Here is a 13,148-nt window from a genome sequence, read left to right on the forward strand (position 1 = left end):
CCCTCATGGGTCAGAGCACACGAGACCCCCCTGCTTCCTACACCCTGGCAGCCCAAGGGTTCCTCACACCTGGAATGTGCCGGTTCACACCTTGTCTCCTGCAACAGCACCTGCCACAAGCAGGGCACAGCCACAGCCAGGGCACAGCCACAGCCAGGGCACAGCCACAACCTGGGCACAGCCACAGCCAGGGCACAGCCACAACCTGGGCACAGCCACAACCTGGGCACAGCCACAACTAGGACACAGCCACAGCTTGGACACAGCCACAAGCAGGGCACAGCCACAGTTTGGGCACAGCCACAAGCAGGACACTGCCACAGCTTGAGCACAGCCACAACCAGGGCACAGCCACAACCAGGGCACAGCCACAGCCAGGGCACAGCCAGTCCTGGGCTGGTGGAATGACTGTGACCTTTCCCAGGTGAGCCCTTGGCTTCAGCTGCCCCATTCACCACCCCTGGTCTGGTGTGCAAAACTCCTCTGTTCTCTGAACTCTGTCACTTCATTTCCCCTGCCCTGCTAAAATTGTTACAGAAGATACATAAATTCAAGAGTATGTTCAGCTCCTTTGTTCTCTAAATCTCGTCACTTTGTTTCCCCCTGCTCTGCTAAAATTGTTACAGAAGATACATGAAAATTCAAGAGTATGTTCAACTCCTTTGTTCTCTAAATTTCATCACTTTGTTTCCCCTGTTCTGCTACTATTTCACACAGAAGATAAATTTATCCATGAGTCGAGTGCTGGGCTTCAAACACTGAGAAGCACCTCAGATATTCCCACCTACAGTACACCACTGTCACACCTGCATCTCACCTGTAATGTCAGGTGAACTGCAATATCCTATCTATGGTCTCCTGGTCCTGCAGAAATCCTTCCCAAACCTCTGAACTCACACATCGTCTTTCTGGTGACTACTTAGTGCTGGTCAGTGTAAAAGCTCATGGAAAACATGGAACTGAAAATTTACAGGCTGACTGGTCCCAAGGCAGCAGGGAAGCAGAACAGAACCAGTAAAACCACATCCCATCATCTGTCAGTGGCACAGGATGCCCAGAGAAGCTGTGGCTGCCCCTGGATCCCTGGAAGTGTCCAAGGCCAGGTTGGATGGGGCTTGGAGCAACCTGGGCTGGTGGAAGGTGTCCCTGCCCATGGCAGGGGTGGCACTGGATCAGCTTTAAGATCCCTTCCAACCCAAACCACCCCGTGATGCTCTGATCCTGTGTGACCTGCAATCCCTGTGCTTTTCCTCACCACAGGTGTGTTTGTGTGAGTGAACACAGCAAAGGGAACCCAGAGCCGGGTGTGTTTGCATTTCCTACAGCAGCACCTGGCAGGTCTGGCTGTGGCACACTGCAAACACATCTGCTGTTTGCTGCCAATGCTCCCATGAAACACAGATAAAGCTGCAAAACAAGGAAGAGCCTAAAAGGACCTGGAAATGCCTCAGAGAGACCAGGTAACACCCTGCAGCAAGGAGCTATTTTTGCTCCATGTGCTGGTTCCTTCCAGCACCAAAACTGGAGCCAAACCTGGCCATGGCCATGGGAAGGTGAGGCACATCCCACCCTCTCCACAGACCAGGGAGACTCAGCCAAGCACCATCACTCAGGAGTGCTTTAAGGTATTCCCCTTTGCCTCTCTCACACCCCATTTCCTTACCTTGGCTTTCATTTCTGGCGTTCCTGTACTGGCAGCTCGGGGTGTGGCAGGAGGGACTCGCTTAGAGGCAGGAGCAGGGCTGGAGGGTGGTTTCGAAGGGGCTGTGCTAGAGGAGGTGTGTCGGTGGGGGGGGATGGAGGGTCTGTCCCCTGGGGGTTTGGCAGTGGAAGGTGAGGATTTCTTAAACGTGGAAACAAAATAAAATGGGAACAAACAAACAAAAAAAATCAGCATGGGAGGGAAACAAAATGGGATCAGCAACATAAAATAGGATTAGAAGGTGCAATGCAGAGCTGGGTGGGGGATAGGTGTTAGGTGGCACTGCCAGGGCCCCATGGCTGCTCCACCAAGTATGGGATACCCCAGCTATTCCTTCCACAGGGTGCAGTGACACCCGAGCCCCTTCCTGGGGACACCCTGTGACAGCCTGTCCTTGCTTCTGCCTTCCACACCAGGGGCACATTTCACCATCAGAACCCTCAATTCACTCCCAAACCCTCCTCCTTCCTGCCAAAGGAACAGCACTACCAACACCAGCATTTCTGAGAGATGCAGGTGGCTGCTCCCAGCTCTTTCAACCCCATCCTACCTGCTCTGCCAAAACCAGACCACTGGTTTTATCTAGGCTTGGTACCATGTCTAATGCTCAGCCTGATACAACCCTGCCAGACTTCCCTAGAGAAAAACCCAATTTCACACTGTTTGCAAATAATTCTATTCCTCTCCTTCAATTTTTTACCCCTTAAACTGCCCCTCAGCTTGTCCATTATCCCACTCAGGCACTAACCAAGCTAATGGCCAGATGAACTAAACCTCCTCCAAATTACCAGTGTGACAGATACCATTAAACCTCTGGAATCTCAAACTCTGTTGATGATCCCTGTGGATCCCTTCCAACTCAGGATATTCTATGATCTGCAAGGCCTAGATTATTTAATTTAATGTTTTAATTACATGTTTTGCTCTTTTCACTGTTCATCCCCAGTACACCCAGTGCAGTCTTGAGTCTGCCCCAAAGGCAGCTGCTGCTTTCCAGTGCTGGGCTGAGAAAATGACTTCTCCAACCTCACACCCAACCCCGTGAGCCACATGTTTGATTTAGGTTTGGATCATTTCCTCACCCTCAAAGAACCCCATGGATTGCACCATCCAAACCAGGGTGAGGGAAGAAAAAATAAAAACACTGTTGAAAAACAAATGGAAGAATGGAAGGGAATGGGAAAGGTTTCCTCAGAGACAACTGCAGGCCAGGAGAGCAGGAGAGGAGCCAGGAACATGCACAGGTGTCACCTCTGGCTTTATTTTTTATCTCACCTTGGGTTTCTTTTCATCAGCTTCGGTCCCTTCCTTGTCAACACGACCTGACAAAGGGAAACACACAGTTACACCTCTTGGGACTGGTCAGGAACTCCAGAGAGAGGACAACACACGTGCTGGGGGCTGTTCCCTGTCCCTGCTCACCCTTAAACTAAACTCTGTTCTTAGAAATATATTACCAAGTCACCACTTCTTGCAGAAATCCTTCCCCATGGTAAACACATTCTTTCTGGGTTAACAGATGATCCATGTTAGTCACCACTGAGACGAGACACACCGACGAGGTTTCTATGAGAGCATTTCGCCCAGATCTGCACTCAGATCCAGCAGGATCCATCCAGTTTAGGACAGAAAGTTCCCTTCAACGAGTCTCCCTCTCTAAAACACCCACTGGTTCTAGCAAGTATATAAATAAAGACTCAAACCAAAGGATGCCCCAATCCAGCAGCACCGTGACCTCATTTAAGGTGGCTGTTCAGTGTGCTGGCTTTGCAGAGCACTTTTATCCCTGGATGTTGCTAATTCCCATCTCTCCTGACACACTGCTCTCTGCCTCCTAGCACAGTGCCCCTTCCACCTGGGTCAGTCTAATTAGGAGATTAAAAATGGGGAGGAAGTACTGTTTGTAGTACAAGGCACTCAAAACAGAGCCCTTTTTTCCCTGTCTTCAGCTAATTCCTTCCCAGTCTGGGAGGAAAAGCTGCTGACACTGTTCCCAGTGTTTGGAAACTTGTCCTGGGGGTCAGCCTTTTCCTGGTGACGTGGACCATGCTGTTAATCCAACATTGACCCATCCCAAATTCAGTTAAACTGCAAATTGGATCAAGGCTAGAGCTGAATAGCCACGGAGTATCTCTGTTTTGAAGGGAAAGACCATTAAATAATTGAATTTCTCCTACTGAATCAGAAGCTGGCTGGCTCTGCACAATGCATCCCCACCCCACCATCATTCCAGGCTCCAGTGCAAGCCATGCCAGTGCCCTGCAGCACACGTGGGAAGCTTCCCACTGCCGATTCCATAGGGAACAACGAGAAATATGTTATGAGCTTTAGCTCTAATGGAAAAAGCTCCATCAACAATTTCTTCATGAGCCCCACGCAGCAAAGAGCACGTTCTGCCTGCTACAAACCAGAGCAGCATTCCCAGGATAATGGAGGCAGCCAAGCCAGCTTTTGGGATGTGGAACTGCAGGGAGAAGCAGAGCTTCCCCCAGGATAGACCCTGGGCAGCCAGAGCTGAGGTACAACACTGTGAGACACCAACGTGTGTCCTGCTGTGTTAGCACAACTCATGACAAAATCTTCACCTGGACACTGAGCAGGGCCTCTAGTGACATTCCTGAGCCTCGGGAGGGGTGGAAAACAGCCTTGGAGAAAGGAGAGGTCTAAGGGATGCTCGTGCATTCAGCGGCGAACTCAGACCTTCACCCAAAACAGCCCAGCCCTGCCCCACAGACTGTTAGATGCCTCCACTCACACAGGCAGCTCCCACTGAACCCCCCAAATGCTCTGGAATGCCCAGGGACATCCCATCCAGAGCTGGGATTGGAGCAGGATGCTTTGGAAGAGCAATGGACATGCCTGGCAGTGGGGAAAGGCCCAGCTGGCTGCAGACCCTGCCTGCAGCACCAGTCAGCAGTGAATATTTAAGGGGAAAGTATAAGAAACAGGATCAGCGCGGGGCTTCTCCATGGTTAGACCTGCCACCCTTGCCTTTTTCCTCCTCCCTCCTCTTTAGGAAAGCCAATTCCAAGAGTTATTGGACCAGACATGCAAACCAGATGGGACGTGTCCTGCCGGGACGAGCCGCAGCGCGCGCCAGGTCAGCCCCGCTCCAACAGGCCAGAACCACGTCCATCCGGTCCTCCTCTCCTCTGGGAAGGTGCCAGGTGGGAGTTAAGGTGCCCACCCAACAGATCCAAGGAAATCAAACTAAAAACAGGTGAATAAAAAAAGCACGACTGGGGACACGCCAGCACCATGCAAGGGACGCAAAATGGCAGCACAAGGGTCTGGGAATCCAACCCGGGATTAAACAGGGAGGGAAGGACTGGGAGGGAGCAGCAGCGGCGCGTTGGAGATCAGTTCACAGCGCAGATCCAGGCCATTTCCAAGCAGCAGGACTCGAGGTGGCAGCAAGCTGTGGTGCTGCCTCAGGCAGCCTTGTTGGGAGCAAGCCACCGGTGAGCCGAGGGCAGCGAACGGAGCACACACCTTTGAGGAGAGGGACACGGCTGGCTTTGTCTGCAGCCAGGGCACAGGGCTGCTTCTGGGGCGTCTGACACTCTCCTGTGTCTGGCACAACCTCAGCAGCTTTGTCTTCCACATCACCTTTTAACTCAGAAGGGAGTTTGGCTGTTTCTAGCAAGGGTCCAGAATCTTCTCCCTCCCTGGGCTCAGCTTCTTTTTGGGAGATGGTTTCAGGAGGCTCTGATGGGGTGACGTCTGTACCTCCTTCACCCCTCAGTGGCTGCTGCTTCTCCTCTTGGTCCTCTCCTGCTTTCTGTGACTGAGTTTCAGCCACAGGTGCCTCTCTCGGGGTGTCTCTGGGGACATCTTTGGACTCTTTATCACATTCTTCAAAAGTCTCCTTGGCTGTTGCCGGACACGAGCCTGCTTCAGGTCCTGGTGAAACCTGCTGACCCACCAGGGACAGCAAATCCTGCTCAGAAGTTTCATCAATATCACGATCCTCATCCCTCTCCTGCCCACTGGAATCTTCTTTTAATGGGGCTTTGGTACACAAAGGAGGTGGTCCCTCTTTACGGTCACCTGTGCCCCCTGCTCCTGCCAGCACATCACGGCCCAGCTCTGGCTCCACACCAATGCCTTCTCTGCCTCGATGATCCCACAGCTCACCGCTGCCTTCGGATGCTCTGGAGCCTTGGTACATATCCAGGGGGATTGGGATGGTGACCTCAATTCTGGTGGGAGCTGCTGCTGCTGGAGCCTTTGTTTCACGTGACAGGAGTGGCTGCTGGAGGCCCCCAGGTCCCTGCTTTGAGGGCTGGCTTTCTCCTTTTATTGCTTCTCCCACACGCTCCTGAGGGCCGGGCTGGAGCTTTGGAGAGCTCGGCTCCCCTGGAGTTGAAGATGTGGGGTATGAAGCAGGGGCAAAAAATTAGCACAGGCATGTCAAACAGTCATGTAATGCTGAGAGACTGAGGATTTCTACTGTCAATTGAGAGGATAAAAGAAGTCCCACACCGCCCCACTGAACAGACAACTCACTGCCACAGTGGCTTTTGCCTTTAAAGAAACTCTGATCCCCATGGGAATCACAAACAGTGACAGCCACAGTGCATGGGAGACCAGATTCCTGCCTGGACCCGGCCTTGGAGGTGTCCAGGTTCACACCTGCACTCCATGAGCTGGTTCAGCTGTAGAAATTTCCAGAAGCCAAGAACATCCCCATTTTCCAATCTAACACCACCACAGGACCATCAGTTTGCTGGTCAGTGCCCACCCCTTCCTGCCTCAAGGGCCTGAACAAAACAGGCCAGACCCTTCCCCTCCTTCCCAAAATCCCCGCAGCTCTTTTCCCCCTTCGGGAGATGTTCAGGCACACAGAGCACCTCTCAGAGCTCAGACCACCCCTGCTCTGCTCTCCAGGTCATTCCTGCTGCCCATGGGCGTGGAGAAGAGCACTCCCATGTCTCCACTCTTATTTCATCAGCCAGCAGAGCAGCAAAGGACTGTGAGGGAAAACGCAGTTGCAGTGATTTTGGACTGTGCCCCCACTGAGACTCATCAGAGCTCCAGCACTGCTGCCATTATTTGGGCTGAATGACATTTAAAACCCAAATCTGAGGTCCCAGAGACACGGATCTCTCTCTCTCTCTCTCTCTCTCTCTCTCTTTTTGGGGTGTGTATGCGTAAAAGAGGGAGTTCTGTTGTTGCTGATCTCATGCACGACACAGACATTTATAATTTCACCCAACTGCAGAGTTAAGTCACATATTCCACTCGAGCCAGAGCTTTTCTGTTGGAAATTCATTCAGCTGAAGCAAAGATCCACTGAGCAATGGAGAATTCACCTGGACAGAGGTAAATTGCTTTAAAGTCAACCATCCTAGCAGGAACGTGCCTGTTGCATTATGAATTTGCCCAGCTTCAAAGACTCTTTGATCTTTTTAAGCACTGCTCAGGTAAACCAAAGAGCCCAAATCAGAGCACTGCAGTCCTGAGATCACAGCTGTGGCTCTGGCAGATTAACAAACAAGACCAAAACAAGAAAAGATGAATCAAGACCGATTTGGTCTTTTATCAATGTCCTCCCCTTTTTAAGAGAATATCATGGTTTAAGTGAAACCACCACACAAAGACCCTGGAAACTGTGGTTTAAAAGAAAGCTTCAATCGGCCCCTATTGGAAGGTAATATTTGAAATATGGCATCAAGAAACACCTTTTGTAATCACAGGGGTTTGAAGTGTTCAGGCAGCAGCCAGCAGGTCAACCTGGCTCATTTCTTCTGCAAGGGAACATCACAGCCACTAATGAGCAGCAGTGCAGGAATGTGGACAGGCAGTTCACGAGCTGTGCTTCCATGTTCCAGGATTCTTCAGGGGTTTTGAGGCAAATCTGCAGCGCAGGGTCAATGCCAAACTGGGAATCAGAGGATGCTTCTCCACCTGAGACTCCAAAAGCATTTTAAGATGCTCCATCTGCACTGTAAATATTGTATTTTAACCCCCCACATCAGGTAGGTACCAGTGAGACACCCAAGGCTCTGTGTGTCAATAATCATATTTTCCTCTGAATCAAAGAGAACCACTAAAAGGAAGCAGCACATTATTACAAGCCCACTTTCAGAGATGGAACAATTTATAAAGAACCTATATAGGTTTTGTCAGAGCTCCAACTCGCTGTATGGTTCCATATCTGACAGCTCAAAGATCCCAGGACAGGACAGAAAGGTCTTAATAAAAATCTGGTGCGAAACAGCACTAAAACCAAGGAAGAGAGAAGAGAGAACTTCACCCCCCTCTTGATAAGTCTTGATTTCTGTTTTATAGTGGAATCACTACTTTAAATACAGAAGAGCTGCCAGTCCAAAAACCACTGGCCAGGCAAGCACAGGTTCTATTTTAACTGCAGGGTGCACAGAACTGTGCTCATCTGTGTGCAGAGAGCAAAGACAAGCTGAATTCTGCCCTGAGCTCAGAAGGCAAAGACCTATTTACTTCTTGCAAAAGACATGGACGTCTAAATGCACTAATGGAGCCACGAGGAGGAGACACCGCCCAGCTGGAGGGGTTTGTTATGTTTGCTGTGCAGAAAACTGCCTTAGAAAATGGAGTTTAACTGAGATTTTAAACAGCACACCAAATTAGGGCTGTGGTGTGGAGGCAAGACAGCAACATCACGGGGAGTCTGAATCTCTAAGTCTGGAATTAAGCCAGCACTGGGTGTTTTGGGAAAACCCCATCCTGAAGCTTTCCATCAAATCTGAACTGAGCAGAGTCAAGAGAGGCTTTCCAGGCAGCCAAGACATCCCAGATAATTCTTGGCTCATCTAAGCAGACACAATTAATGCTCTGAGAACACTTGCTGCCCCTGTGTCTGACTTGGCCACTTCACATTCCCTAAGACTGGGATAAGGAAAACAAACCCTTCACGTTGAAGTCAGGGCATCAGTGAGTAGGTTTCAGACATGTTTTCCATTAGAAAGACACAGTAACCAAACAATTCACTGATCTCCTGTGTGACATGCAGGGCCCACACTGCCTCTGTTCAGTGTGAGCAGCTCCTCCTGGTCACGGCACATCCCAGCTCTGTCCATCAGCTTTTCCAGCCTGGAGAATGCCCTGGTTTTGCAACTGGACAAACAAGCACCATGACTTTGGTTGTCTGAGAGAGAAATTTGGTGCATGAAAAGCTGCAGTTACCTGAAATGAGTATGTCTGAACATTCCAAGCGTGTATGACCCTTCCCTGTCAGGAACAGGGAGAACTGCACAACTGCCGTGCAGTGCAGAGCATTTCATCACAGATCAAAATTCCCAAGCCACCAGCAACCAGTTGCACACGTGGGCAGCAATAACTGGACACAGGGACAGATGATTCACCCACCTTGAGTGTCATCTCCTGCAGCGTGGTCCTCCAGGTTGGGAGTGGCTCCTACACCCGCCTCTTCAGCTGCTCCCAGGTCAGAGGAACAAGGGGAAAAATACGATCAAAACAAGAGTTAAGTTTAAGTGTGTGCCTGGAGAATTTATTTACCTCCCTTCTGATGCTGCCCATCAGATTGGGCATGATCTCTGCTGTATCATGAGCAGGGCAGGATCAGAAAGGAAATCACTCCACATCGATGACAGATCTGGACAGATCTACTCAGCCTGTGCTGTACCAGACAAGAGGAGTGTTCCATCAACTCACACGTCCTAGATGGCAGGTTAGTACAAACTCTTTCAGGTAGCAAACAGGCTGTTAAGGAGCAAGGAAACTTGTGGATTTATATCCCCTCTTCTTCCCTCACCTTCCCTTTATGTAGCCAGCAGCACTCACACAAATGTCTCTTCCCTGAGCCCACCTTCTTGGTGTCTGCTACCCACCTCACCACAATGAACCCTGCCAAGGCTGTGTGAGTCCAGTAATTCCAAGCCTGATATGAATCTGACACTTCAGGAATACTGGAACATCAGAGAAGCACAGTCTTCCTCACAGTGATGACGGTTTGCCTCTCTCAGAATTTTTCCAATTTATTCCACGAGTACTTTCAAACCAGCTTAAACAATTATACCTGCATGTCACATTCTCTAGCCAAAATAGAACTTTCTCTGTTTCCCTGTATTTTTTTTCCCAGGAGTTCAGGACACACTGGCTCCCAGGTACAGCCAGATCTTGCACCAGGGTCTGCACATCCTTGCAAGCAGGTGAACCACTCTGTGTCCCACTGCAGGGCTCCACCAGCAGCCTGGGGACTGGATGCAGATGGATTTCACTGCTGGGGGTGTGTTCCAGTGTTTGGTATCATCAGAAGCCCTTTTCCATCCACTACCTTTCTCAGGTCCTGCCTGATGCTTCCAGGAAAAGCCACTGGCTAAGGCACAGGGGACACATCCTCATTGTTCACACACAGACCTGCCCCTCCCTGCAGCTCCTGCCCTCTCCTTCCCACACAGCACTGCTGCAGTCACTCCCTGCTCTGCCTCTGGAAGGCACCAGCCCTCCCTGGAAAACCAGGCCCAGGTGCAGTGATTCCCCACAGGCCATTCAGGCTGAATTAGCCACTTCACTTCCTCTGCATTATCCTTAAAAGCACTGCTGCAGTGGCCTGGTTTTCACCTGCCACTCCAAAGACACCCACGAGGGCTGGGCAGAGCCAGAGTGCTCCAGGATGAGGGGCTGCTGGAAGAGGGGCTGGAACGACCCGGATCTGCTCGGCCTGAAGGGGAGGCAAAGCCACCACAGAGACACCAGACAGAAAGATTGTCAGATGCAGAGCTGCGAAGGAGAAGAGAAAGCTGCGAGTTTCCCTCAGGATGGGGAAGGCAAGAGGACAACTGTAAGCCAGGAATTATTTGGAGAAGGAAGAAGCAGCGTCAGGAGCAAAGCGTCCCTGCGAGAGGTTTCATGGTGTTATCTCACAGCACCAACCAGTCCAGCTCTCTGCTCTGTCTGCATCAAGAGGTGGAACTGCACCTTGGTCTCCCTCACCTGTGGTTCCTTCTGGGATCTCCCCGTGCTGTTCCACACCACCCTGATCCTCGTGGTCTCCTTCCTCCACTAAAGGTGCTGTGGCATCTGAAAAACAACGCAGCTTTCACACAGCTGTTGGGTGGCAAAGCCCTGGGGAGGCCAGGACATGCCTGAAGAACCCTTTTCCTCAGAAAAGCACTCAACTCCCTCCCTTCAGCCAGTGGAGCGGGACAACCAAGCACGACACAGCAAAGCCAATATCACAGGGACACCAGGAGCTGCCCCTCTGCCACACAACGTGCCACAGCACACTCCTTATGCTTCTGAAGGCTTTGCCAGGAACTCTATCTGAAAATCCACAGCCAAAAGCAGCCACTGGTGCCTGAGCCACATGCACAGCAACGCTGTCTGCACTGGGACATCACTGGTCTGGAGCAGGACAGAGCAGCTCCTACAGGATACCTTCACAAACCATCCCAGCACTCTGGGCAGCTCTGGGACAGACAGCCACTTGGCTCCATCCACCACAGGGATGTCTGCTCCTCGTGACAGTACCGATCCAACTGGAAAGAGGGACAGTATCCCCTCCTGCACCAGCCAGGTTTTACATCCTGATTTCCTGAGCCACCTCACAGACAATCAGACAGCCCACACCTCCAGCGGGACAGGGCTGGGACTGCTCAGCATCTCTGTCCACCTCTCCTTTCTTTTAGACCAATTTTGCAAGCTAATGCCTTTACTGAAGTCTCCAAAGGCAGATCCTTGTGATTAAAGCACCAGAGGAACACACAAGTTGCCGTTAATTGAAATGGTGAACAAGTCTCTGGACCACTTCAGAATGAGTTTCTTTCTACAAACGTGACAATCAGGTAACACTCCAGAGCAGCACAGACATGGCTTGAGTCCTACCACCATGACCTTCCCATCAGCATGAGGTTTGGTTTTATGTCTGGAGCCTGCCCAGCTCATCATTCCAGCAGGAATCTCACTGTACTAATGAACACAGATGGGGCAAAAACCAGCTGACTCCAAAAGGGAACTCAGCAAACAGGACGTGCTGTCAGTGCTTGGGGGAGCACAGTGACACAAACCTGTGTCACAAAACACAGGACTGCTCCCGGCTGAGCTAACGGGACCTTGCAGTCCCCACGTAAAAAATCTTCAGGAAACAAACCACGAGCAACTTCCTGAGCTGTAATAAACACTTCACCTTCTCTTGCCTTCCAGCCCACCTTTAGAGCACGTTATCTCATTCTGCAGCATGGCAAACGTCACTGTGATGAGACTAAGGAAGAGCTTTTGTCCAAGAGTGCAGATGCTCCTCCTGAGAAACCCCACCAGGACACGGCACGGCGAGTCTTTGGGCAAGGTTTACCACGACCCCATCCATCATGGTTTCAAAGCAGTAAGTCAAAGAGCTCCCACCTTCTGTAGTTGGGGTGCTCTTAGCGTCAGATGTTTCAGAAACAGGCTCATCCGATCCATCATCGACTGGTATCTGAAGGGGATAGCCTGGAAAACATTCAAATACTTACAACAAGTCCTTGGCTACGAATTAGGGCCTGGGTGTTACCAACTCTGACTGCCCAGATCCACAGCAGCGAGAAACCGTGACTGGAGAGGAAAAACCACCCGGACTAAAAGCAAGCAAAGCGTGAAAATGCCAACCAAAAGCACCAGTGTCATCACCAAAAGGAACGAGCGGAAACCCGTCAGCAAAAGAAAAGCCCAGTGAACCGGACAGGCAGAAACAGCAAAGCATGGCAGGAGCAGGCAAGGAGATCTTAGCAACGTAAGGAGGAAAGATGTGCAACTCCTGAGTCACTGTTGTCCTCCCTGGGGCCCTCAGCTCCCTCCCAGAGCAGGCTGAGCACTCCCACGACTGCAAACCAGCCCGTCTTTGTCACAGGATCAGTGCAGGACAACAAACCGGGCCAAGACGTGGTGGCAAAAGCTTTTTGGAAGAGCAGGGCAAGAGGCACAAGTCTTCCCTCAGCAAAGGTTCTAGGCAAATCAAATAATGAGAGCTGGAAAAACTGACTTAGGAAAGAAGAAGCAAAATCCCTGGGAAGCTGATGAGCGAAACAAGCCGAGAGGAGCTGTCGGACTGCAATGCGTTACAGAGCCCGGGATGAATGGATGCTATGGATTCTCTCCAGGGCAGAGGCAATCCATTTATGTAAGGGGTGTCCAAAGCACCTCAAGAAAAGAAAATTAAGATGATGTTTATATGGAGCGTAGCCGGGAGTGAGTCCCACCAGGTTTGTGAGCGCTGTGTGGGTTTCCAAGCTCAGCTGTGGAGCGTGGTGGAATGAGAAAGGAAAGGCCTCTGGAGAAATGCAGGTCTGACACATGGGGAGGAAGACTCTGGCATGGCCCCCGCTCCCAGAGCTCTCTGTTCAGTTGTCCCCAGGTCCCTGTGCAGGTGAGGAAAGCAGGCAGCAAGCAGCACCCTTGAGCTGTGACCCCAAATAAAAGCAGTGCTGTGTTTTTATAGCAAACTGAGGAGTGAACACAAACACACAGT

At 51.0% G+C, this 13,148-nt stretch overlaps 1 protein-coding gene across 14 annotated transcripts in view; it reads right to left on the reverse strand.

The window, feature by feature from the left end:
* MAPT (microtubule associated protein tau) overlaps positions 1–13,148 on the reverse strand; it is a 53,447-nt gene that overhangs the window by 15,198 nt on the left and 25,101 nt on the right. For 4 of the 14 annotated variants that reach the window (XM_027664757.1, XM_027664756.1, XM_027664755.1 and 1 more), the window contains exons 3-6: positions 12,047–12,133; positions 10,640–10,726; positions 9,053–9,118; positions 2,978–3,024 (exon numbers count right to left, since the gene is read on the reverse strand). In XM_027664757.1, the coding sequence (XP_027520558.1) occupies positions 2,978–3,024; positions 9,053–9,118; positions 10,640–10,726; positions 12,047–12,133 (287 nt within the window). Of the gene's footprint in view, positions 1–1,663; positions 1,844–2,977; positions 3,025–5,194; positions 5,971–9,052; positions 9,119–10,639; positions 10,727–12,046; positions 12,134–13,148 lie in introns of those variants that run through there. The other 10 variants (XM_027664749.1, XM_027664748.1, XM_027664744.1 and 7 more) reach the window with 7 other exon arrangements.

This window comes from Corapipo altera, unplaced genomic scaffold (assembly GCF_003945725.1).
Source record: "Corapipo altera isolate COAL_440 unplaced genomic scaffold, ASM394572v1 142, whole genome shotgun sequence".
NCBI lineage: Eukaryota > Metazoa > Chordata > Aves > Passeriformes > Pipridae > Corapipo > Corapipo altera.